Consider the following 25,241-nt stretch of genomic DNA (forward strand, 5'->3'; position numbering starts at 1 on the left):
GGCATCTCCCGCCCAACCTCCCTCCCGCCGCCACCGCCGCCCGCAGTTTAAAGGCAAATCCGGCTGCGTCACTTCCAGCCCGGCGAAGGGTCAAAGTCCGCCCATCAACACCTTGACGTCCGTTTTGGCGTTATTACTGACAGCGCTGAGCTTTTTTTTTTTTTTTTTAATTTTTAAGGGAGGAAAAAAAAAAACCCCAAAATAAAATATGGCGGAGGGCGGACGGAGAGAGCAAAGGGAAGAAAACGACGGCTTGCATTGGCCGGGAATCGAACCCGGGCCTCCCGCGTGGCAGGCGAGAATTCTACCACTGAACCACCAATGCTTGCGCGTTGCTAAATTCGCGGCTCCGTCCCTCGAAGCTGAGGTGGGCGCACTGCGCGTGCGCCGCCGCGGGCTTTCAAATGGTCGCGGCGGGGCGAGCCCGCCCCGCCGCGACCGTTTGAAAGCCCGCGGCGGCGGTTGAGGGGATGCCCAGCACGTAGCACCCCCCCCCCGGCCTGTCGCGACAGAGGCGGGTGAGGGGCTTACCACGGTCGTGAGGAAAGGAGAGATGGTGAAGGCGAGTAAGTGGGCGCGTAATAAATGAACTGTTTAATTTGCTTCAGCGGAAGGGCGCGGCCGTCTGCGTGATTTAATCAGAGGAGCCAAAAAGAACCGACAGCCAGAAGACTATTTATCATACAAAAAAAAAAAAGACATTATATATATATACACACAGAGAACAGATCTCTATATATCTAAATAGATATATGTAAATCAGTAAACTTGAATAGTGCCTTTATCAAGAGCATCTTAAGGCATTCAAACATTTTACTACGACATTGACCAAATTTATTATCTTTTTGTTTCAGCTGAATTAAAGCAAATGGATTAAAGGTCTGATCTGAAACACCAAAGACATCAGAAACCAAAGCCCATCTTGGGTGACAGCAGCATCACCTGAGAACCCGGCCCCTGCACTGCCTATTAGCTGAATAATGTTAAGAGGAGTCTAAATAAATCATTTAAATCATTCCCACTCACAGCTTTGCAACAGCAGATCAGTCAATCTCGTAGCAACTTTCTAGCTGTACATTCTATAGATTCTATCACAAGTTGAGGATAGAAAAGATACAGCTGGAGGGCCTGCCCTAGGACAGAATGCCACTGAATATCAAATAGTATTTACAGTACAGCTATAGGATTAGAGAACATTTTAGAAATACCATTCATATGCGTACAAGGGCACATACAAGAGAAATTTATTTTCATGCTTGACAAAGTGAAAGTAACCTGGACTAAGACTTCCTGCAGAATTCCACAGCTGCTGGCTAGGAGCTCCTCTGCTCAACCGCCAGTACAAACCAATCCCTACCACCAGCCACCAGTGAAACGCCCACATTTGAAGCAGCAGCTATGAAGAACCTCAATAGACTCTGAATCTAGGTATGAAACATGAAGTTTCAAAACACAGGTAAGGCAGAGCATGTTGGAGAGCTGTGACAACGCTTACGTACAACTAACTTTCTCAGATAACTTGGACATCGCATTTTTGCAAGGAAATATATAATACTGCAGCATATAGGTGGCAAAATTCAAACAAGGTATATTACAGCTTCTAACACAAGATGCAAGAAGCATCTACCAAATTCTGAAGATGTGAGCCCTTCCTACATTGGTTTCAAAATGTTAAAATAATATTTAATATTTTAGTACTTGCACATGTGCTTAGAAGACTCAATAATTTCTTTTAATAAAAGCAACTGGTTTTGCCTGTATAGAACCGTGGTGCCTTTACAGGACTTTTATTATTATTAATTTTTTTACAGTGTTAGGCAGGAATATAACATAATACAATGCAGGCAGAGGAGAAATATACTCAGATAAAAAGGCAATTTTAACAGTCAATTTAATGAAGAATTGACATTATTTTCTCTGCACACTTCACAAATGGTAAGGCAGGCTTGATTAAATTACCTGTAACCAGTAATATATTATACTTTACTCCAAGACAAGTAGACCAGTTTTACTGGGATACTTACTATTAAGGAGGATAATCTTTAAAGGTTTATTTACATGGAAAACAATCCTTTTTACATAATATATAAAATGGAGTAGTTATACACTGCAGCCATTTTATAATATTTAAGCTAAATGAAATGAATCTTGAGCTATTCTATTTCAACAGCTGTGGAACAAGCAGACAGAACATGAACTGTTTAATTAAGCTACAAGCCCAATTTCATTATAGAAAGTAACTACCTGCTTGAGAAAACAATTTTCATAATCATCCTCTAACCATGGTAAGCACTTCACAGTAGAGGGGTGAACTTCCACAAATGTTTTCTTCTATGAAAAACTCTGTTTAACAAAGAAGTTTCTGCGCTGCCAACCCTCTTTACTGCAGTTCACTCCTTCCTCAGTTATGCCAATAATTTTTTGGACTACATTAGAAACTAGATCACTCAAACGGACATGCTTACAAGAAAGACCTCCAAATGCTGAACACCAAGCATTTTTTTCACTGATCCAGTATTTATCCCAGTACTATAAACAGTTGCACTGGCACACAGAGAGACACTGAACTGGAGCACAGAATGGAAAGGAATGGTCAGAAGTGCACAAGAATTTCTTAACCATCTTGATGAGAAAAGCAAACTAATAACTCTTGTTTACTGCAAGAACAGCTATGAACACCAATTTCATGATGCTTAGATAGTCAACAATGCCAGCACAATGGCACAAATAATAATTTAAGAAAACAGTAATACTTACAGGCACATTGTTAGATTAGCCATTGGAATTCAATTCCAAGAAGGAGGAAGTGTTTTAAAAGACATGAAGTTTACTAAAAATAGTGCATTTTCTTTACCATTGCGTTAGCTTCGGGAGAAAGGAGCAGAGACACAAAAACCGTAATTCTTCCTGCCTCTCACCTGTAACTCCCGGTCTTGTCTCAGGGAACCTACTTAGAGGGCTGCCCCCCTCCCTGCTGCCAGTAACCTCAACAGGCTCAGCACCCTCCCGCCACGAGACCCAAGGGGATGCCTGCTCACCTGCTGCGGGAAATTATGAGAATGGTCATGCAGAAGGCAGCAGACACAGACATAAGTTCCCAATTCTGTTCTGAACTGGGCTGTGAGAAACGGACCACTGAAACTGTATTGATGGCTCAGACGGACTGGGGCATGACCTTGCTCCTCACTGCCTGTGTGTGTAACTAGGAAGAAAACTGTTAAAGCCAAGTGAAACTGGTCTCCACAACAACAATCTCAAAAGACATAATTTATAATCTTTCCCCATTACTACCTCAAACATATAATAAACTATTCTAAAATTTATTTTTCAAACTAAAAATTCCAACTAAAGCAGAACTGTACACACTTTACAGTTTGGTTGTAGTCAGAAAATTAAACTAGATTTCAGAAAGTGTTTTTCCTAAAGCTCTTTTCCTCTCCTACTAAGACCATCAAGTTGTTTCTGAGCAAGCAGTCCTTCTGCTTTGAGAGTTCCAGTCGCATGCTACAGCATTACTAACGTCAAATTCAATTACTATTTAATAAAATACTCATTATAATGCTTTATCATTTTACAGTCATACAATAGCCAAGATTGACACTTTCTTATTCCAAAGCTGAGAACTATGCCAATATCACAGCAGCTGGAAACATTTCACCAGATAGACGGTTCAGTTTTTCCAATACTATGAATAATTAGGCTAAATACAGTGAGAAGTGAGGGTACAGCAGCCTTTTTCTTTTTTTTTTTTTTTCCTCTTCAGAAATGTATCAGAGAGCTTTATTAGTGTAAAGTAGATTTTATATTTGGTCAATGCAAGGAAAAACTGTCATTAAAAATTCTGGAGCAGAGCGCTGTTTTCTAAAATTATTCAGTATATGTACAAATAGATACCAGGCATCATCTCAGGAAAAAAAAAATAAATCACTATTTCCTATTTTGAGTACTTAGAGTACAAAGAACTGATAATAAAATTCAAGTGATTTTTTTTTTTCACCTAACATCAAATCTCTTCTAAATTAAACAATTAACAATGCTGGAATAAATTAATATTTAAGAAGGATTTCCCTGTATTCTGGGGAAACAAAATGTACAGAGAGGGAAAGAGAAGACACAATTTCCTTAGTGTTTAAAAAAAAAAAAAAAGCGTGCACGCATTTACCCTAGCAATCTTCTCTCGGTTTTTAAGAGAGGAGACTTTCAAAAATTGCAGCTGCAAATAAGTTTATTTAGTTTTTAATCTTTATTCCCCTACTAAACATAAACCAGGTCACGATTTTGGATCCCTCTGCCTGCCTGGTCATCATCATCATCATCATCTGACTGCTGTTCTGAGTTTTGGGAACTACCATACTCATACTCAATGGGCTTTGGATTGTTGTATGGGTAGCCATTGTCATCAAAAAACCTTCGGAAGGTGAACTCATAAAAGGCATGTTCAGGATGTTTTCCATTTTTGTACCACCCATTAAGTGTATCATTTCTGTTCCCTTCCTTATCATCATCACTCCACAATTTATCTGGATCAACTGGATCAAAGTTTGATGTGTCCGTAGGATGAGCAATTTTGGGAATGTAGAAAGCAGACTGTCGTCGTAGATCGCTTGAAAAATCAATGGTTTTAAAAAATGGATGAGCTTTTATTTCATCTGCACCGTTTTTGCCTAAACGATCTTCTGGCCCTCGGCAGAGTTTAATAATAAGGTCGGAGGCCTCTGGAGTCAATTTAGCTTGAGGTGGAATATGAAGTGCAGTTTGCCAGTTGATAACCTTTAAAGCAAAAAGAGGTGTTATTTTATTTACAGTTTCATAAAAAGGAAAAAAACCAGTGAAAATTAAAAGAACAAAACAAACAAACAAAAAACCCCAGCAGCCACAAAGCAACCACTCAACACGTGTAAGTGTTTTCACACTAGAGAGGGGAAAGTGTGAAGCTGCTCTTTCAGCAAATACAAGGAATATTTTGTCTGGAAATCTGGAAAGATCCAGGTAAAGTTTATTCACATTCCAGATCTAAACTAGAGTCTGGCACTGAATACCTCTGCTCTCAACCAACAAAGAAAGCATGAAAAACAGTGCCTGAAAATTGAGATTAGGCACATTGTTTACAACTTTAAAAAAGAGGGTAAGGCAAACAAATTTTGATTTATGTGATGCACTGGGAAGAATAATTAAAAAAAAAAAATCAATACTGCACTACGTTTGAGCCAACTAATATCTTGCAGACTGAATGCAGTTTTGTAAAAGTGGCACCTGCCATTGACTGCCCCATGGTTTCCCTGAAACAGCTGGGGCTCAGGAAGAAAGGGACCAGTGGCTCTGAGCCACCAGTGACCCTGAGCAGCCATGGTCATCTGCTGCTCCTCCACCTTTGCATGCACCTGCAGGTCCACCTGCAGACACATCACCAAAGGAAATCCTCTGCAGGGAAGCAGGCATAGAAACCAAGTGGTGGCAAAAGAATACCCAGATGCTGGAAGAGGAGAAGAAAAGAAAGCGGAAATAATAACTGGACAGGTGCAGGAAGCGAAAGGGAATAGCTGAGATCTGAAATGTGAGTTTCAGTTGGCATGTTTATTGTATGACCAGCTAAAGGATATGAACGTGACCCTTGAAGTCCCTTTACAAATTAAGTGCACTGCCACAGTAATGTAAAGTTTAAAATCTTGTTAATTTATATAACATGTCTGAATAAAGCAGTATTCTCAAAAATCTCCTCCGATGCCTTTACAAATTAGAAAGACTATGTAAACTTCAAGCCTGCTTTTTCAGACTGTTAATACGATACTTTTAAAGTTACCTTCATTTGTGTTTCCAGTGGTGTTTGTGCCAGGAATGGAGGCTGCCCCACTAACATTTCAAAGAGAATTACTCCAACGCTCCACCAGTCACACAACTGTGTGTAACCTGAAATGAAGTCAAAACAAGGTAGTCAAAGCCTTAGTACAATTTTAATCTTGTACTTCTAAGAATAAAACAGGTTCACAAGAGAATTCTATTCAATATTTGTTTAAGATTTCCATATTAATAACCATTAATTTTTTTGTCACAATATTATATACTTGGGGAAAGTGGCAGTGTAAGGAAGGTGAAGCAAGCTACCTGAATATCAGTCACTCTGCAGCGAGATTACAGTGTTAAGAATGAATTACCTGTTCGTAACAATACTTCTGGCGCAATATAATTGGGTGTGCCCACAAGGGAATGGGCCAGACAGCGTTGATGCTGACGTGCAGCCCTTCGCTCAAGTGGCTTCAGCCGATCCCCACACCTGCAATTTGCTGGGTCTCCCCATTCATTGCTGAAATCCATACTGTCTTGACGTGCATGATCACCTATAATTAAGTGAGAAAGATGCCAAAAATGAGGAAGATTACTTTAGTTCTTAACTAGTATGAGATTTTATCTGTTAACATTTGTTGTTATAAGACAGAATCCGTTTCAATTTTAACACTCAGTTTGAGAGATAAGGTCATCAATATAAAGATTTTGACTTTTTGCTTATGATACCAAATACCAACTTTTGAGGACATTGTTTTTTTTAAGTTAATTTTTGACATAACTACAAGAAAGTATTGAGTTTGACCTTTTCTGAGTTTTTCCTTAACACAGACACATTGGGGATACAGGGTGTATATTGTTCTTGCTCTTATGTAAACAGGAAACCCCCCAATATTTAAAGCATCAAAAAAGATGATAAAATTTTAAATCTTCAACTTCTCTTCAGAGACTGTGTAACAGTCTGGCCTAAGAAACATGATATTTTGACAAAAACAAGTCAAAAGTAATTTAAAAATTGTTTTTGAAGATACATTTTTCTTTCTGCAAATTAAAAATACATTATTACAAAATCTGTATTTTATCACTCAGCTGTGAAATTTTATTTTGCTCTAACTTTTTTTGCTGCTGCTTTGAGCAATCAAGTAAGATTTTTAAAAGCCTACTTAAATCTTTCTCAGAAATCAACAGGCTACACTAAAAGGAAGCACACGAGACACTCAGAACTTGGGGCGAGGTTTTCAAGAACAATTAAATTTAAAATATCAGCCCTATCTTCAAAACAGAGTTAGGGCTGTTGTCTATCTTGCTACTGCTGTGATTTTCTCTCCAAATTTCAGAAGCCACTAATGGGACAAACTTACAGCAGCATAGCTCATCATCAATGCTCACACTTACAAAGTCTAACTAAACGCTGCTTTCTAAAATTTGAGTGATGTGCAGGCATACTGTTAGATGCGTTATTATTCAGAAAGGAAAACAGTACAGTCATCTTTACACTCATTTATTATTTAATTCCTTACAAAAAATGACACATCAACAAAATAAAAAAGAAATCTTTTATATTTCTCTTACCACTCTGGTAGTATTTTGAATCGTGGGTCCATCGAAAACCTGTACAGAGCCCGAAGTCAGTCAATTTAATATGACCATCACGGTCTATCAAGATATTATCAGGTTTAATATCTCTGTGGATGAAGCCCATTTTATGAACACTTTCAACTGCACAGGTCAGTTCTGCTGTGTAGAACCGTGCCAGATTTTCTGGAAAGACACCCATTCTAATTAGGAGACTCATCATATCACCTCCTGGAATGTAGTCCATTACAAAGTACAAATTGTCCTTATCTTGGAATGAATAGTACAGGCGAACCACCCATTCATTATCAGCTTCTGCAAGGATATCCCGCTCAGCTTTAACATGAGCAACTTGATTTCTAAGCAATACATCTTTTTTCCTCAGAGTTTTTGTTGCATATAAAGCATTAGTATCCACTTTTCTTGCTAGGCAAACTTCTCCAAATGCACCAACTCCCAGGGTTTTAATTTTTACAAACATCGACTTGTCCATTTTAGCTCTTCTTAGCCGAATATAATTAGACTCTTTCTGGCACAACATTTTCCTCATTTGATCTCGGGCTTCAGGTGACAATCCAACCTGTGCAGCAAACAGAATTAAATACGAAGAGTGAATAGTACTCTTAATTTTTGGTGATCTTATAATTACAAGGCTTAGGTAAAGCAAACCAAATATTTATCTACAGCATGGGAAAAGGTTTTTGTTTTGCCTTTTTTTAAATTTACACATTAGGACTCTACGAAAACATATAGGAGTGATACAAAACAAAACGTGATCACTTTCAACAGCAAAATGCACGAGGTGCCATGCACCAGAAGGTTCTTGAGAAGGGAGTATGTTCTCAAGGACAGAAAGGGTAATTTACAAACTACTGATAAAACCCACTGCAAATAATACCTATCTGAGCAACAGTGTGCATCAACTCCCTCCCTCAGTCTCTTTGCACAGCTAAAGGAAGCCAAGATGTGCCTAGTCGCCGAGGGCTAAACTAAGGAGCTACAGTGGGAAAGGCTCCCACTTTCTAGACTAGCTAGAGCAGAAGTCACTATGCTTCCTGACCACAACACTGGAATTTCAGTTACAGAAGGGAGTACACGACTATCTTGCACTTCCCTGTGTAGCTACACAAACCAGATCCACATGGCGCTGCTTCCCACTGTCCACCCACACCAAGCACCTGCCTCTGCCACAAGCCAAGACCTGATCTTCCCTCTTACCACATAACCCGCCTTCCTAACAGGACTTCAGTCACACTCTCTCTACTGCTCTCTGCTCTACATACCAACAAGTTGAGCAGAGCAATTTCATTGAAGTGCCTCACTCCTCCCCATGGTATCAGTTCTTGGCTCCCATCTGTGTACATATCCCTATCTTGAACGAACATCCCTGGTATTCTGGCCAACACCACTAGCATTCTGACAGCTGAAACACTCACAGGCCACACATAACTCATCACCTACAGCGTGGAAACCCTTATCTACAAGAACCACACAGAGCATTCTCATAGTATTCCAACCTGGGCTCCTCCTAGTGTATTTCTGCTGGCTTCAATCCCTTTAAAGTGTCATTCAATTCCTGTGCCATCCTTCTTGGCAAATTTCAGGTCCTGGAATCTGAATATCCCTTCTTTTTGGTTTTAATGTGAGCAGGATCTTTCTTCAAATTTTTTGTATTGTTTTCTCTGTGATGCTACACCCACATAGCTTTATGTACATTCTTTCTTTTGTTTTCTGTCAGCATTTTCAAAATCTTGTATGTTCCCTGTTTCGTAGCATCTCAATTATTTTATCTGCCTACCCGGCTTGAAATCACCATCCTACAGCAATGATTTCCAAGTTCAATCTAGAGTACATTTCCTTACTTTTTCCTGGATGTTCTGATCATAAAATTGAACATAGCCAAATCGAACACCTGCAAACATCACAACTGTTACTAAAGCACCATTCTAGAAGTTTTCAATTTCTTACTGTTACGTCTTATCGATTCTTGATACCAAATCCTGCTGCTTCCACCTCCTTAATTTTTCAAATGTTTAAGATACTGTCCGCATAACAGTACTCAGGACCATCATCAGGCTTAGGTAACGACTAGTCAAGGCCTGTATAAACTGCATGTCACTAGATGATTTCTACTTCGCCCAACTTAACAACATAACTTGAAACAAAATATAACAGATGTGACTGAGAAAAAGGGCGAGATAAAAGATTAATTAGATATCATTCAGTATCTTAAAAATGCTTTCGGGATACTACACGTTACCTATTGAAGAAAATACCGTTAGAACACAGAAAATTTCTTACAGGCATCATAACAAAAATGGATCCAAAAGAGATGCAATTAGGAAAATGCATACAAAATGCTCACCTACTCAGACAAACTTCACAAGGAATGTCAATTCAGTAAGATTTATATGGGGAAGACTGTCTCAAATTTGAGAAAAAAAATTTTGTCTACATCAGACAGGCAATATCTAGGACTGGGTAGCAGTAGCTTCAAAACTAGATGTGGGAAATAGGTTCAACCCCCTATTCTGAATCAAGAAATTGTTTTTCTCAACACATTACTGCAGGAATACCCAGGCACTGTCTTCCAGGACAGAAACATCTTAATTTTTCTGTGAATGAACATGCTTAAGGCACACTTCAATGCAGAAGGGGGGATTTTTTAAGACTTACAAATGCCAAGAAGACATCTGAAGACCTGATTACCATAAGTAATGAGCTAATTTCCCTTTCTCCTTCTCATGAAGACCCAAAATATACTTCAGTATTGTGAGATTCCTCTCCTATACCCTGATGAAAAAGGAGAGGTCTGCTGCAGCACGACAGCCCATTTTCCACCCTTCAGCCTGTAATTAAACATCCCAGCTTTAAATCTAGTATAAATATTGTAAATTGCATTTCATGTAAGAAAAGACATTTACTAGGGTCCTTCAGATGCACAAGAAAAATATCAAGAAAAGTTGTATCAGTGCTTTCATATAAGTAATACTTATGCTTGCGACACTATGGAACACAACACAGCAGGAAGGGAAAGTGAAGTTTGCAAATCAACATTAATTATAATACATTTAAGTACTCAAAAACAGTAAAAATAAATTCATGCTTAATTTTGATGCAGGATTGCATGCAAAGCCCTCTAAAAAGGGGATCATGCTATTCTTAATAAATACTGTTGCTCCAAAATCTTACGTGTCTACACAGGGATGGAGATTACAGAGTTCAGGAAAGCTTCCCACACCTTAACAGTTTAAATCAGCTGTTAGTGGAAGTGAAAAGGAAAGAGAGAAGACTAAGAATAAAGATCTAGAAAGAGTTCCAGGAAGAAATCTTGCTAACATTTACTTATTCATGATTAAGCAAACACTTATAAAAACACTACAGCTTACAGTAAGAATTTTCAAAGAGTAAGAAAACACGGATTTATGAAACAGCACTTCAAGAAAGTGGCATAAACCAAATACATTCTTCCATAGAATATATTAAGAGGTACATGTCAAATTTACAACAATTAAGAAATATATATAAGCAATACATCTCAAATTTCCATTTCTGCAAATCTTAATTCCACTACTTCTCACTATTTTCTCTTCTGAAATGACATATGTATACATCAGCCCCAGTTTTTACCTTTTTTTTGTTTAGTAGAACACTGAAATCCCAGAAATAGACCACTGACTTCATGAGGGCACAAAGAAGTTGATTTTACATGTTTTTGTTGATGTATGTTTTTTATTATCCCATTCAATTACCCCTTGTTTAAAGGGATACTCTTACAGCCTGGATTATAAAGTACTTAGGCAAAGGGTACCATGTCTCTTTCATTCTAAAAATGTAACTTTTAAATATTTTTTTTTACGTGAACTTAAAAAACCCTATCACTGCTGGAAATGAAGTGCAGAATGTAAAAGGTATTGCTGCTTGGGTGAGTATAAAAAACGCACTAACCAGACTACCTCTTGTCCCTGCTTTGCTACTTGTACCTGCAGTGTTTATTTTAAAAAACTAAAAATATTTTTAAATCATTAAAATATTGCATATTACTCACGCAAAAATCAGGATAAAATAGAACCCATAACAAAAACCTATGAGCCATGTAGTTAAATCTCAGTTCATGCAACAATGATTTTGTTTCTGCTGCCTTATCATACATGAGCCAGATGAACTACACTTAGACACGCAAAATCTTACTTAGAAAAAATTAATATCTAAGAAGACAATGGAATACATAAACAAAGCAATGAAGACTTTGCCACATCTCAAACACAAAAACTAAAAATAGACTTCAATACCACAATATACCACAATGTTCTAATTATCTGTACTATTTAAACATATTTCTTAAAATTAATACAGGAAATGTTCTAGTCATAGATTTAGAAAGAAGAAAGTTTACCCGCATCATTTCATTCTCTAGTTGTTTTTTCCGATGCAAACGCTGCTGATGTGACTTAAGTATATTCTCCACGTGCTGCTCCATGAAGAATTTAAAGGCCTGAGGGGAATAGCTTTGAATGCGAGACTCTCTTCTTTCTTCGTCTTTCTTGTTTTTTCTAACAGGAACAGGTGATGTTGTAATTTGCTTCTTTTCTTTATCTGTTGAATCAACACATTCATAATTCTTTTCATTCTCATCCTCCTTGGATAAAATAGGTAATTCCTCCTTGTTGATCTTGGGTCCCGTCTCATACAGATTGACAGAGGCATTCTGGTGTAACAGGTGTTTTGGGTAAGGTGGTGGGGGACCCTGGTAATTTGGAGCCTCTGAAACAGGAGACATAACTGCCATATTTGTAGATGGACTCTCAGAGAAGGGAATGGTCTGAACGGTTTGCACTGGCTGTGGCATCCAGGAAGGGTGAGTGGGCGCTAAGGCAGTCTGTAGCTCTGGTTTTAACACACGCATACTTTTTACCGGTTGCTGAATGGGAGCTGGCGTTATAGCTGTTACTGTCGTAGCTGAAGGCTGAGAGCTGCTAGAGTGACTCTGCCTGTTTCCATGATGGCTGTTGAAAGAATTTGACCGTACGGGAACATTGGGTTGCCATGTAGGCATGTCGTGCCCATTGCCAGGTGATGACTGTGGTTGCACAGGGGAGGGCTGTGACCAGGACGCTGGTATTCCAGCTACATTTGTATTATAAAGTTCCATGTTGTGACTATTTCTATTTGGCACCATCATTGCCTGAGGAAGATTCCCATTAGTGTACGCTGAAGGAGGAGCAGATCCTCCTGCCTGCATCTGTAGTGCTGTGGGACTTTGCCTGTTAGTTGGATTCATGGGGTATGGGGGTGGCTGGCGACTCACTGAGTTCCCAGACACCACATTCTGGTGAACTATGAATTCTGTCTGACAATTGCCATTCTGCATTCCAGCTCTTCCTGAGGGAAAGCTAAATTTGCTGTTGGCAGAACTCTGCATGATTATTGGTTGCCTGCCAATGGGGACAGCGCTCATACCTCTCTGACCCTGCGTGGAAGAATTTATGGGTGGGGGATTCATAGGTGGAGGTGGGTAACCATCCTGCCATGCTCCTGGTGGCACTGGAGAAATACGGGAGATCACATATTCCATGTTTCCAGAGTAACGCTTTGTTTGAGAGTTTGGTTCCCAGGAAGGAGGTGGAGGAGTAGTTCCCCTTGGAGGGGGTGTCTGTCCTCGAGGAGGTGGAGGAGGAGGAGTGACACTCCTTATCTGTGGTAGAGGTGGGGGATTCACTCTTTGTCCATTGCCAGGATGAGCCTGAGCAAACGCCGCAATGCCAGATCCAGATAACGGCCTTCCTACATCAGGCTGAGAGCTGGGACTTTCTGAGCGATAAACTACACCATCTCCCAGGGAAGGGCCATGCCGCTGAGGAACCAAGGACTCCTTAGAACCCTTCCAGCTCTGCTTGCGGTTAACCGATTGCTGTACAGTCCCTGCTTTTACAACAAGAAAACACAGCATTTATAGTATTAGAAATTATTTCTATTTACTGCTTCGAATATTTTATTCTTCTGCATTAATTACTACAGAAATAGGACAGGAATTCTCTGACATATCATAATCCACTGTACTTCACATGAAAAAATTATCTCTAACTATTAATACACAGCATGCTATGACAATATGCTCAGTACACAGCCTAAGAGCAAAAAAATGCAATGAAACTACAGTATCACAGTTTTTTGAAATCACTTCTCTGAAGACGCATTTTGCTTCAATTACTGATGCACTCGACTAGTAATTAAAAAAAGGGTAATATGCAAAATTATTAGGCACACCATGTATTTTAAATCATGCACACAAACAACTCTCAGAGATGTTCAGTACAAATGCAAAAAAGCAACAGCACAGAAAACTGCGTTTAGTCACGTTGCTATTCCTTCCAGTTTAACACTTAAAAAACACTTAGTGTTCTTAAACCAAAATTTAACTGAATGCTGTAAAATCAAAGGGCCTGCTTACGCCCCTGTATGCATACAGTTCATCCAAACTTGTTATATTCCTTGCATGCAACATTTGATTAAGTACTTTAATTTTAAAAGTTATGTATTTATGAGTAGAAGTGTTGCATAGAGGTAAGAATTAAAACTGTATGAAAGCAAAACTTATAGAGCCAAACTCTACAGTATATTTACTTCATAGACATTATTTTGCATCATATAAACAAGGTAACATGCAAGGAACGGATAATGCATGTAGTCTTGGGGTTTCTACAATGTTATTACTGAGATACTTGTACAATACTGTAACTGCTGAAAGTTACTGTATCTTCAGTAAAAGAACGTGTTAATTTTTATATCTTTGCAAGTAACAATGAAAATCATGGCTAAATGGTGGCATTTAGCTAGCAGCTTCATACAAGCACTGACTAAGCCTGCTTCAGAGACTAAATGAAAAGAATACTGTACTTTGCTACTCCTAACTACTAACTTTTCCTCATACCTATCTGGTCAATTTAAAATGTAACTTTACAGTGCTAGCAGCTCAGCACTCAACTTTGGTCAAATGAGAGTTCAGTATTTTTGCTGCGTTTGAAAGGTACCGTTTGTTTAGGTGTATGCTACTAAAACCTGTTAAAAAAAGAAAAGCATCAAGATGTATTAAAAAAATGTACTTGCATGTGTTAAGAGACCAATAATAGCAAGTAGCAAAATTGTGACTCTGTTGCTACTAAAGGTATAGTCTGGCCCTCAACATCTATGAAAAACAGGAAGTCTGCCTTAAAAACTGTACAAACAAAATCTGGAACCAAGCAAAAAATTAAGCAGAGAGAGGGATCCTTAAACAGGACATCATAAAATACAAATACTGTAGCCATACGATATATGAATATATATACACACACATACATATAATATATATACACACAAAAATACACACACATACATAGTGCTGCTGTGTGGGACAGTGTGCAAAGAGAGACAAAAAATCAAATAAGAATTCAGTGCTCATGGATGACTTCTAAATGGCACCTGACACCAAGAATAAAATATGGGCATTACACACCAATAAGGGACAAAAATTACTAAAATAAGATCCAAGTGCCATTCCTTGTATAAAATGCTTACATACAATACTAAAACCATGCATTATAAAAAGAAACATTTAAGAAATCCATGGCAAATGCACCTATCTTTCAGAAAAATTACATTATATACTTTACATGCTATTTTTAAAAGCAAGAAAAACCCCTGTATCTCACCATCTCCTCTGTTCTATTGTGAGCACATGACGGAGGAGTTTGCTGTTTTGTATTTTTCACCTATAAGAATGCACTCGTTGAGTTACCGAGTTACCATGGATACACCTACCTGGTGGTTTCATACCTGCGTTTACAGGTCTTGCTGCTGCTGCAACCATCTGTTCCCGACGAGGATCCTGGTAGCTCATTTTACTGATAAATTCAATGGCAGCTTCTATACTCCGGTTGTTAGTTTGTCTAAGAGCTTGTATAACCATATCCTAAAGAGAAAAATCATATACAAAAAATAATTTACAAGAAAATGGCAAAACTAACAAAAATCATGGTTATTTAGCCCAATACCCACCAGTAATTTTACCAAAGTACATAACTGATTGCTGTCAATCTATTTAAAACTAATTTTAAAATGTTTTCTCCACAACAGATCCTCTGAAACACTAATACAGTTTGGATCTTCAGGAAAAAAAGTTAACTTGTTGAAGCACGGTAGTTTGATGTAAATTGCATCATCTTGCTATTTGTACAAACAGTTTGCTTATATAAGCATTTATTACTGATACACACTCCCCACGTAACAGCTTGTTACATGACGACCAGAGGTCCCTTCCAACCGAAGTTATTCTGTGAAAGATATCCTAATGTGAAATGCAGAACTTCGGTTTTTGCTCATTTTCCTTCAACTCAGCATGACTTTTTGTCAACAAATATCCATTAGTTTCTCCCTAGGAATTCTTCCTGATAAACACATTATTGTCAGAAATTCTATTATTTTTGTGGTAGATTTAGGCTCTGTGTTCTTAGCGATCCAAACACAAGTTTTGATCCTATGGCCAATCCCAGCTCTGTCAACGGAAAATGTATGATGGACCAGGTTTTTTTCCACTGACTTGGATGAGATTAAGGTCAAGCAACAGAAGCAGAATTCCAGAGATGGTTAAAAGTCAGGCACTGCTCTCCCAGTTATATTGATGGAATTTATGCAGCTGACTCAACAAGTTTGAAACAAATCAACAGCGTAACTCCCTATAATTAAGCACACTGTCTTTAGTGATTTTTTATGGCCGTACTTTGTCATACTGAAGCAATTATTTCAGTTCGCATTACGTTTGAACAGGTTACCTACATATAGCAGCATTCACCTCCTACTAAAATCAACATGGCACAACAAAGAGGGCTTAGAGGGGAAGCAGTCCATATCAATTTCAAATTTAAACCCACTTTTATACTTTGACCATGCCTGTGTACGTTTTTAACACCACAAACATACAAAACTACATACAGCCTTCAGACACAATAATAAATTCAGTGAACAAAGCAGAATCCTAAAAAAGAATTTTAAAATAAATAAAAAATACATATAACGACATCATCACAATCTTTACAGACCAGCTGACATTGTTGGAAAAAGCAGACACAACTTGTGATCTCGTAGCTCTTTCATGAGACAGTTCTGTCTGCAACACTTCTACTGTTATAGACAAGACTGACCTGTTACAAAGACCTACATTCTCAGCACCAGTATGCTATTTGATCATCGTGTAAACAGAAGGTTAAGTTGTCCAGAGTATTTAATTTCCAATTTGAATATACTTTTATAAGACCATAGGATTCATTTTTACCTGTGGACTTTAATTTTCTTCTTAATCGGTTTCAAAACCAATTTTACTGTCTTTTTAGGCAAGTAATTCTACAATACAGAAACCTAATTCTACAAGTTCACATCACCAAGCCATAAAGACACATAGAATCTCAAAGTACAGAACAAGCAATATTTTTAAGAGATGAAGTTTAGTTCCCTCTCCACTACTGGACGACCCGAGTAAGAGCCAAAGGATCTCTCTCCCCTGTAGCTGAAGAACAAAATACTTGGTCACCTATGTGACATGAAGTATTCAATGTCTTGAAGAGTACCACCTTACACAGAACATGAGGACTGAACTTGAATCCTAATAAGCAAGAGATCTCCCCTGTAAGCTATTTAGGATTTTTTTTAAAAACAAAAAGCAACAAGCACAATGAACTGCATTGTCCCATAATTACTATACATACATATTACTATCTATATACAGAGTATATATATACACACACCTGATACTGATTGATATCTATCTATATGTTCAGCTTTAACTGTGATACTACCTACTCCCTGAAGGAGGGGGGAAATAACCAGAATGTTTGTGACATTCAATATATTTTAAAAAAACCCGAAAAGTTAAAAATAAATTCATTATGTTTCCAAACTTCAAGCAGCGACTGAGTCACCAAGCAGCAACTTGTCAATATGGCAAAGAGACAAATTTGTATTGTTACTTTAAATCCATTTTCAACAACTTAATGAAATGTCATTAAAAGCTGAGATGAGGAAACACTGCTCATATAACTAGGTCCAAATCAGAGCAAATTAAAACAAAAAATGGACTTGGTACCTAGCAGTTATAGTCAGACTCTACTACAGACATTACTAGGTAGGTTAATCTCTACAGAAAGCAAGTAATGCACCCGAGATCACGAAATTAAAAAGTTCTACACATGATCTGGTAAATCACAAACATGCCTAATGGAAGTTGGAAACAGCCCAGACCAGCCGCTTACACCTGGCCAACACACCCCAGCTATGATCCAGCCCATAAAACAATCCCAGCTCAAAACACATTCTGATTTCATTCCTACTTGCTACTCGAATACCCCTACCAAGGAAAATGCCTTCCTACTTCAGCTGTATCTGTTCCTGGTGGCGTTCACAGGCCAAAGCCATATGGACTATTGTGGCAACCCAGCTGTGGCTTAACACATGGCTGAAACGGCTGACACTGGCATTCTGCCTGAAAAAAGGTCCATATAATCACAAGTGTCCTGGGAATTCTTAGTGTTGTATCCAAGAACAAAAGGTAGGAGTAAAAGGCTTGAACATACAAAGGATACAACAAAAATTCCAAATTCAAGATACCTTTTTACTTTATTAGCCAGCCACATACTATCATTCAGCTTACAAAAAGTGACTGCGGGTTCAATCTGGAAAAATGCATCTGAGAACTGATCTACTTTAAATAAAAGAAAAGAAAAAAAAACAACAAAAAATGAACCTCAGCAACAAACCACAGAGCAGGAGCAAATTATTACAAAATCATTTATCATTATAAAAGCCTTCCACTCTTACTGAAAAGACAGCCTGGACTGTGTATCTGAGCAAGTGAAATGGACACAAAAAACCCACTCTTGGTAGAGGTGAGCTTCTGTAAATACTGAAGCTTCACAGCCAGCAGAGCTCATGAGCTGGTCACTACTGCAAGCAGTTCACTCCTGTAAAGGCAACCCCTGTTGTCCTTCTGTGCCTTTTTCCTTTGGAAAGATGAGTGGTTTGCTACCTTTTATTTAAAGCTGCTTTTGTACTCAGGTTTACAGAGAAGGCATGAAAACAGGTGTAATTTACTTTGACATGCAAGTCCCAGTAAAAACACGGGAGCTGCAAGTGTATGCATTTTTTACTCCTGAAAACCACATTTTAGACTCCCTTCACTTATTAAAATGAACGAATGGAAATAAGTTTAGTCAATAATTTAAAAATAAGTAAATCAAACAATTATTTAGTTCCCTGTTTTTATATTGAAAACAACAGCAGAATTAATTACTTATGACGAAGATTTTCAAGAGACTTGACATTTTCGTCTTGAGAATATACCACAGAGAAGACACCCTGCAACTAGTTTTGTCAGGTATTTCGTTATTTTATCTGTATTTGACAAAGTCCATAAATAAGGATAGACAAATTTCTTTCTCCACAAAGTTTGAGTTTCTACTAGCCAGATATGTAAACAGCTCATTAAAATTAAATTCTGAAATATTTGGTACTGCCTTTCAATTTAAAATGGCCATATTTTAATTGAGAACAATCCAAAATTCCGTTGCATATCAGAGGCAAAATCCATGTTCTAGAGTGCCCAGTTCTCTCTGCCTAAAATTACATAATTAAAACAACCTGCCCTTACCACATAGGAATAAACCACACAATATGCTTAAAAAAGAAAAAAACAAAAACCAAAAAAAGCCAAGCATCTCTAAATCCTCCTATTCCTCCTCTTCATTCCACACTATTACCAGTTTCACGTCGTAATTAGAAACTTACCAGATATTGAAAAATCTATTTTGCTTATCATATGCTGTTCAAACATTCCATGATCAACACCCCCTCCAACATGCACTAATAGTTTATAGTTAGCAGAACACCAAATCTTGAAAATAAAACATTTCACCTCATCAAAGCCAGCAGCTTGTAAGTCTTGCAGCATTTGTCGATTAACTTCTGATGTTCCTTTGACAGCTGAGGTTGTTTCATTTGCAAAAGGCAGAAGCGAGTTTCTTATCTCCTGCAAAACTTTATGATATGTTACGAATTTGGGGGGATTTCGGCCTTGCCTAGGATCTTCAGATAACATTTTGCCCATGCTGTGATCAGCTTTAGCAGCATCTGAGGGTTTAGGTAAATTCCTGAGGCTTTCTCGTATTTCCTGTAGCATCTGCTGGCTGCTGCCAGTATAGTTACTGGCAGGAAACGTCTTAGGCCTCATCTGTCTATAACCTTCTGGCTTCTCACTTCTCTTCATGAAAACATGTATATATGCAACCTCCACCAAGGACTCGCGCACACCAAAATTCAAGGAAGACTGGCTGGTAGTTTCAGAACTTGGCGAAAGCAGTGTGTCTTCACTGTGAAACTGTGGTTCCTGTAGTGCTGGAGCTTGCCACAACCCAAAACAGCTATCCTGTTAACAACAAAAAAAAGATCTCATTATACATACAGCAGTAAAAAAAAGTTCACAATGCAGCATCGGTGGCAGTGAAATGTTCACATGCAGCACTGCCTTCACAGTTATTAAAAGCACACTAAGCAACTTCTTCAGGCAGTCTTTACCCAATCTAAATTATAAACCATGCTGGGCTTCTAACAGTCTGTTAACAAAAATGTTTTAGGTGCCTCAGGTCCAAATAGCCCTGAATTGCAAAGGATGTGGACAGAGTAAAGAGGAACTCAGCGTGGTGGACAAAGCTTCCAAGAGCAGATATGAACTGCTGTGTGCGCTACCCCATCACAGCTTCTTCACCTTCCCTCTCTGCTAGGTGCTACCTCCCTTCACCACCCACCTTCTGTCCATCAACACAGTTTTAGCTGAAGGTGCTGACTCAACTCTCCGGTTAGCTAGGATATGGACCAGATAAAATTCTGACATCAAGCTCCACAAACAGATGGAAGTGAGAAGTACAAAGTACACCAGTGAGAGTATATAATTACCATGATTTTATCCATTCTTTAGCAGTCACACACGTAAAAAATAAACACTTGCCTAGATCATCGTATGCAACACTATGATTTCTTGTACCATCTGTCATTTAATCCCATTTAAGGGTTCAGTTTTCCAAGGCTGTCACAGTCTCTTAGCTCAAGTCGCCTTGAACCAGTCTTTGTCAATAGTTAAGTGAGTTTTAAGTTTATTTTATATAAGGGAGGATGAGAGCAGGGGGGAAAAGAAAGCAAAGAAAATTTAACCAAACTTTTTTACTGTAAAATTGTTTAACAACTCAAGCATCAAATTCACCGAGAGCATAGCTGTGACATTTGGTAAGGGAAACAGAACTTTCTGCCAAAAACAAATAAATAACATTTGCATTTTGAAGGAGCTGACTCATCAGAGAAGAACCCTGTATCTGCAGAGAACTCAAATCCCTGCATTCATGCTGCGCACTAGTTAGCACTGTAACTACTGTCACTGGTACGGTAAAGGATATAGCAACTAAAGTGAAACATTGAAGAAGTTACAGAGCATTCACCTCTTTACAGTTATCATGAAATATAACTCTTGCAGCCTCTACTGCTCCACAGAGGAAGATCAGTTACAAAGATAGCACAAGATACAAAAATTCCATATTTTAGCACTGTCTTTTCTTTAGAGGCAACTAGAAGGATGGCAAAGCTCAACTCACACTGTTCCTTTACTATAATGCAATGTCTAACAGTAGCTATACTAAAATGTTCTTATTCTTGTTTCTGTTTCACAAAATGTTAAAAATTTGCATTTCTAGTTTTAGGAAGGATTATTTTTGAGGATTCAGATGTCTGTAACCATCTTTTGTCTCTTAAATAAGGAGTGTGTTGATAAGCGTTTCTTGTATTAGAGATGAATTAAACAGGTGTTTAAGCTTTACACAGTATACATAAAACTCACTTCTTCATCCAGGCTTCACTTCTACAATATTTGCACTGTCATAAACCAATTAACAATTCAGTTATTGAGGAAGAATAGAACAAAAAGTTAATAGGAAAAAGAACCCTCTAATACACATGCAAATTATATGAATTAAATACACATGCTACCCATATATGAATAAAACCTGAAAGCTTGAAGTAATACATAAATAAGGACTGTGAAAAGAAACACAAGGGACACCCACTTAATCCCATTCTCCTTGGAGAACCACTTAAGAAATAATGTAATTTCTCTAATGAAACTATCTAAATCTCAGGTACTATAACTGCACCCACCAGTTTTCTTTGCCCTGAGATAGGTTTGAAACCTTAAATAAATGTAATTTGGTAGTTATATTAAAGCTTTTTCCTGCAGTCTGATAGTATACAATTCTTCAGTGCTCACTGAATAAGGGAAAGATCATCAGACTTGTAGGTGAATTTTAATAATAAACAGTGAAGTTCTGCTCAAAGTATTAAGAAATCTAGATTCAGCAGAAAGTACAGCATGAGAGCAATTAAAACATAATTTAATTGTAGCCACTTTCAAAATCTTTTTCAAAACATGCCATATTTAAGACCAAAATACTTTGTTAAAAACACTCTTTCCAAAGAAAATGGAGTTACTATATTTAGACCATTTTACTGGTTTTGCTACAGATGTCCCCCTTCTTTCCAAGGGACCTGCTTCAAAAACCACATGTGCTGGATACCCAAGTGCGAGGATATATGCTAATAACACTTGAAAGAATCACCTCCTCCGGAAAAGTGAAACCTCTAGCATAAACTCATCCCAAAACGTAGGACAACAAGGCTAAATATCTTACAGTTTTAGTAATCTAGATTACTTGTTCAAATTCAATCAAAATTAGGAGTAATGACTAGTTCAGCACTGGCAAGGTAATCTAGATAAAACAGTTGGTATTGATCTTGTGTCACACATATACCAATGACAGAAGAAAAAAATGTCCATACGTGAGCTATTCTTTTTAAGAAGTTCCAAAGGCCTGGAATTCTGGAGAAAACAGTTGTTTTGCACCTATGTATTTTACAATAATTTAATCTGGCATTTCACTTTATGGTTACACCACGGGTATCTGAGATAAACAAAGGTAACAGCCCCAAGAGAAATCAAGGTTAAATTAACAGGACACTTAAACCATAAATCAGGAGACCTAGAGTCTACCACCTGAGGAGGAAGGGGGGAAAAGCAGCTGGTGCTCCCATTTCTTAGGTGCAAAACTGAGATAATTGTATTTGCTGGCAACTGCAGCATAACAGGATATGGACTAATCAGTCTTGGAAAATAAAGCCAGACTTTCACATAAATTTGCAGCAGAAGCAGAGCTTTACCAGTGTAAACCAGCCAGTCTACTTATCTGCCACCACTTACTAGCGCCAGCATAATTGTTTGCAAGGCCACACAGAGCAAATCAAGCTAAGGAACTTACCCAAATAAAAAGTAACTTTTTTTGGTGGGTTGTTTCTTTTGGCAGCAGTGATGGGTACCAGCAGTTTGATGTGTATGTGAAACTACAGTCTTAATTGCTCAGAAACCGAATTCAATTGGTTCTCCAGTTTAATGACGTACAAGAAAGCAAGCATTACTACAATTCACCTTGCTTTACATACGAACCTCAAAATTTAGAAGTCACCTCCTCGTATAGACATTTGTACACATTTTAAAGCAAGAAAGTTTTGACTGTTCAGTAAGAAACCTATCTCAGTTTTGTACTTCTAACTAGCAAACACCAACTGTATCCATGGGAACTGACATCTATTCCTCCTTGCAGTTTTCTGTCATTAAATGTAAATGATATATCTGTCCGTTAATGCAGCTGTTTCTGCTGATGAAGTTCTCCACTTCCCTAAAGGAGTTAAATAAATAGTTTTTAATTTCTTTTCAAAATATGGAGAGTATTTTCCTCTACAGGTCAAACTGTAAGAAAAAAAAAATACTTGTCTTTCTACAGTACAATCGTGAAAGATCTGACTTAAAAACAGGCATTTGAATGAGAATGCAGAATGGTTGCATGCAACTGTCAATGACTTCCAAGTTTTTCTGGGCAAAAAACCACACAGCCTTTTAATAGATATGTAACACTTCTTATCTCCCAAAGTTTTGAACATACTCTTAAATACTTGTATTACCCATTAAGTATTGAGCGCTACATATTAATCTATTTTGACTCCCTCTCTCATGCATCTATTCTAATAACTTATTTTACACATAATCACAACACTTTATCACTAGCAAAAAAAAAAAAACAACAAAACAATCAAGAATTTGGGAGACATAAAATTAAGTTTGATGGGGCATGGTTCAAACCAACAAAAGGAAGCTGTTCTTCAGATAACAAGTCATTGAGCTGCAAAGCAGTCTGGGAGAGGATGCATTTCCAGTGCTAAAAGTTTCCATAGCACGAGAAGAAAACCGGACCCTGAAATTAGTATATAAACACAACTACATAGGGTCGGGGAAGACTGAGCTGGATATGACCAGAGGCTAGCTGAAAACTGGGACCATTGTGCATTCACTCCACTTGTTTCCGTTCTTACGCTCTGTGATCTCCTTCAACGGGATACAGCTCTTCTTACGCACAAACGTATTCTCGGTTATTCTCGGTAGCAGCAGTATTTCCAGTGCACGGAAGAGACATCGTTATGGCTACAAGCAGGACAGCCACTCAGGACCAAAGTGTAACCTATCCCAGCACCGACAGGTCCTACAGCACGGCGGGACCCGGAGGGTTTCAGCGCCGGGATGAGTGCTGGGCACACGACAGCCTCGACCGTCCCGACTCCATCCCGCCACACCGGGACACCTGCGCTGCTGTGGCCGGCCAGCCCCAGGCCCCGACCCGAGCTCGGCCTTGTGCTGCGCTACCGGCTCCCCCCGCGCCGGCCGGCGGGACGATGGCGGCCGAGCACCACCGCGGGGGCGGCGGGACCCTCGCCCGGCGGCGGCGCAAGAGCCCAACCGGCCCCGCCGCTTCTCCCCGGGGAACCGTTCCCCGGCGAGCGAGAAGACGCCTTGGGAGGCGCCAACCTCCGGCGGGGGAACCGGAGCCGGCACTGTCTTACGCGGCCGCGTCCCACCCGCTCACGGCGGGGCGAGAAGGGCCCTGGTCGGCCGTGAAGGAGAGGGCTCGTTACCGTCCCCAAGCCGCGGCCGCGCCTCGGCCTCTCACCGCCCCCCCCTCCGCCACCGCGGCACAGCGGACCTACCTGCGGCGAGAAGGCGGTGGCAGCGGCGGCAGCGCCCCGGGCCCGGGCGTTGGCGCCCGGAGCTCGGCCCCGCCCGCGCGGCGACGACGACGACCGCCGCGGCCCTCCGCGATACCGGCAGCGGCTCCTCGGTCCTCGGTGCCTCCGCCAGCGCCCGCCGCTGCCGCCAGAGGCCTCTCAGTTCGGCGCCGCCATTTTGTCGGTGTCTCCGCCGCGGAGGGCTTCCCGGATATGGGCAGCTCCCGGCCTGCCCCGCGCGCCCGGCGCTCCCCCCGCCGCCCCGACCCGGATGCAGCCCGGCGGCCGCCGACCGCCCCCGCCCGGGGGGGAAGCTCGGGCAGCCCCGGCCCCTGGCCTGGGGCGGGGGGTGCTCGGGCGGCCGGGCCAGGCCCCTGCCCCGGGCAAGGCGGCGGGAACCAGAGAATACAGAGACCCCCCTCCTCCGCCGCCAGGTTTCAGGTGCTGCTTTTCCCTTCCGCGGCAGTGCCGAGCTCGACGGATAAATAGCGAGCGTCTAACGGGGAAAGGAGTTTTGGTGAGCCTCCGTGGCCCAGTTAGTGCCCCAACGAAGGACTTGTTACGGACCAACGTATGCAAGTCGCCAGGAAGGCAGCCCCATCAGTTACCGCTCAGAGATACATGTCGAGCATTTCTTGTCTGGCAGAGCGCTGTGTTTCAAACGACTTGGGAAATGAAATTAAAGCAGCTCTAAGGAGCCTCTTGGACAC

The 25,241-nt window shown here is 39.8% G+C and overlaps 1 protein-coding gene and 1 non-coding gene across 6 annotated transcripts; both read right to left on the reverse strand.

The window, feature by feature from the left end:
• Positions 1-254: 254 nt before the first annotated feature.
• TRNAG-GCC (transfer RNA glycine (anticodon GCC)) lies at positions 255-325 on the reverse strand. The gene has a single exon. It is a non-coding gene; the product is annotated as a tRNA-Gly (tRNA).
• A 1,421-nt stretch (positions 326-1,746) lies between these two features.
• Positions 1,747-24,735, reverse strand: LATS1 (large tumor suppressor kinase 1). Of its 5 annotated transcripts, none has more exons than XM_054194938.1 (8): positions 24,514-24,735; positions 19,298-19,807; positions 15,172-15,307; positions 11,753-13,278; positions 7,354-7,936; positions 6,153-6,335; positions 5,801-5,907; positions 1,747-4,770 (listed from the first exon to the last, which is right to left on the reverse strand). In XM_054194938.1, exons 2-8 carry the CDS (start codon positions 19,646-19,648, stop codon positions 4,255-4,257), a joined length of 3,402 nt encoding a protein of 1,133 aa, XP_054050913.1. In that variant the 5' UTR covers positions 19,649-19,807; positions 24,514-24,735; the 3' UTR covers positions 1,747-4,254. The 5 variants fall into 5 exon arrangements, with proteins under 5 accessions (XP_054050913.1, XP_054050912.1, XP_054050911.1 ...); XM_054194937.1 differs by having other exon boundaries at positions 11,753-13,281; XM_054194936.1 differs by having other exon boundaries at positions 15,157-15,307.
• Positions 24,736-25,241: the final 506 nt, after the last annotated feature.

Source organism: Rissa tridactyla, chromosome 3 (assembly GCF_028500815.1).
Source record: "Rissa tridactyla isolate bRisTri1 chromosome 3, bRisTri1.patW.cur.20221130, whole genome shotgun sequence".
Classification (NCBI taxonomy): domain Eukaryota; kingdom Metazoa; phylum Chordata; class Aves; order Charadriiformes; family Laridae; genus Rissa; species Rissa tridactyla.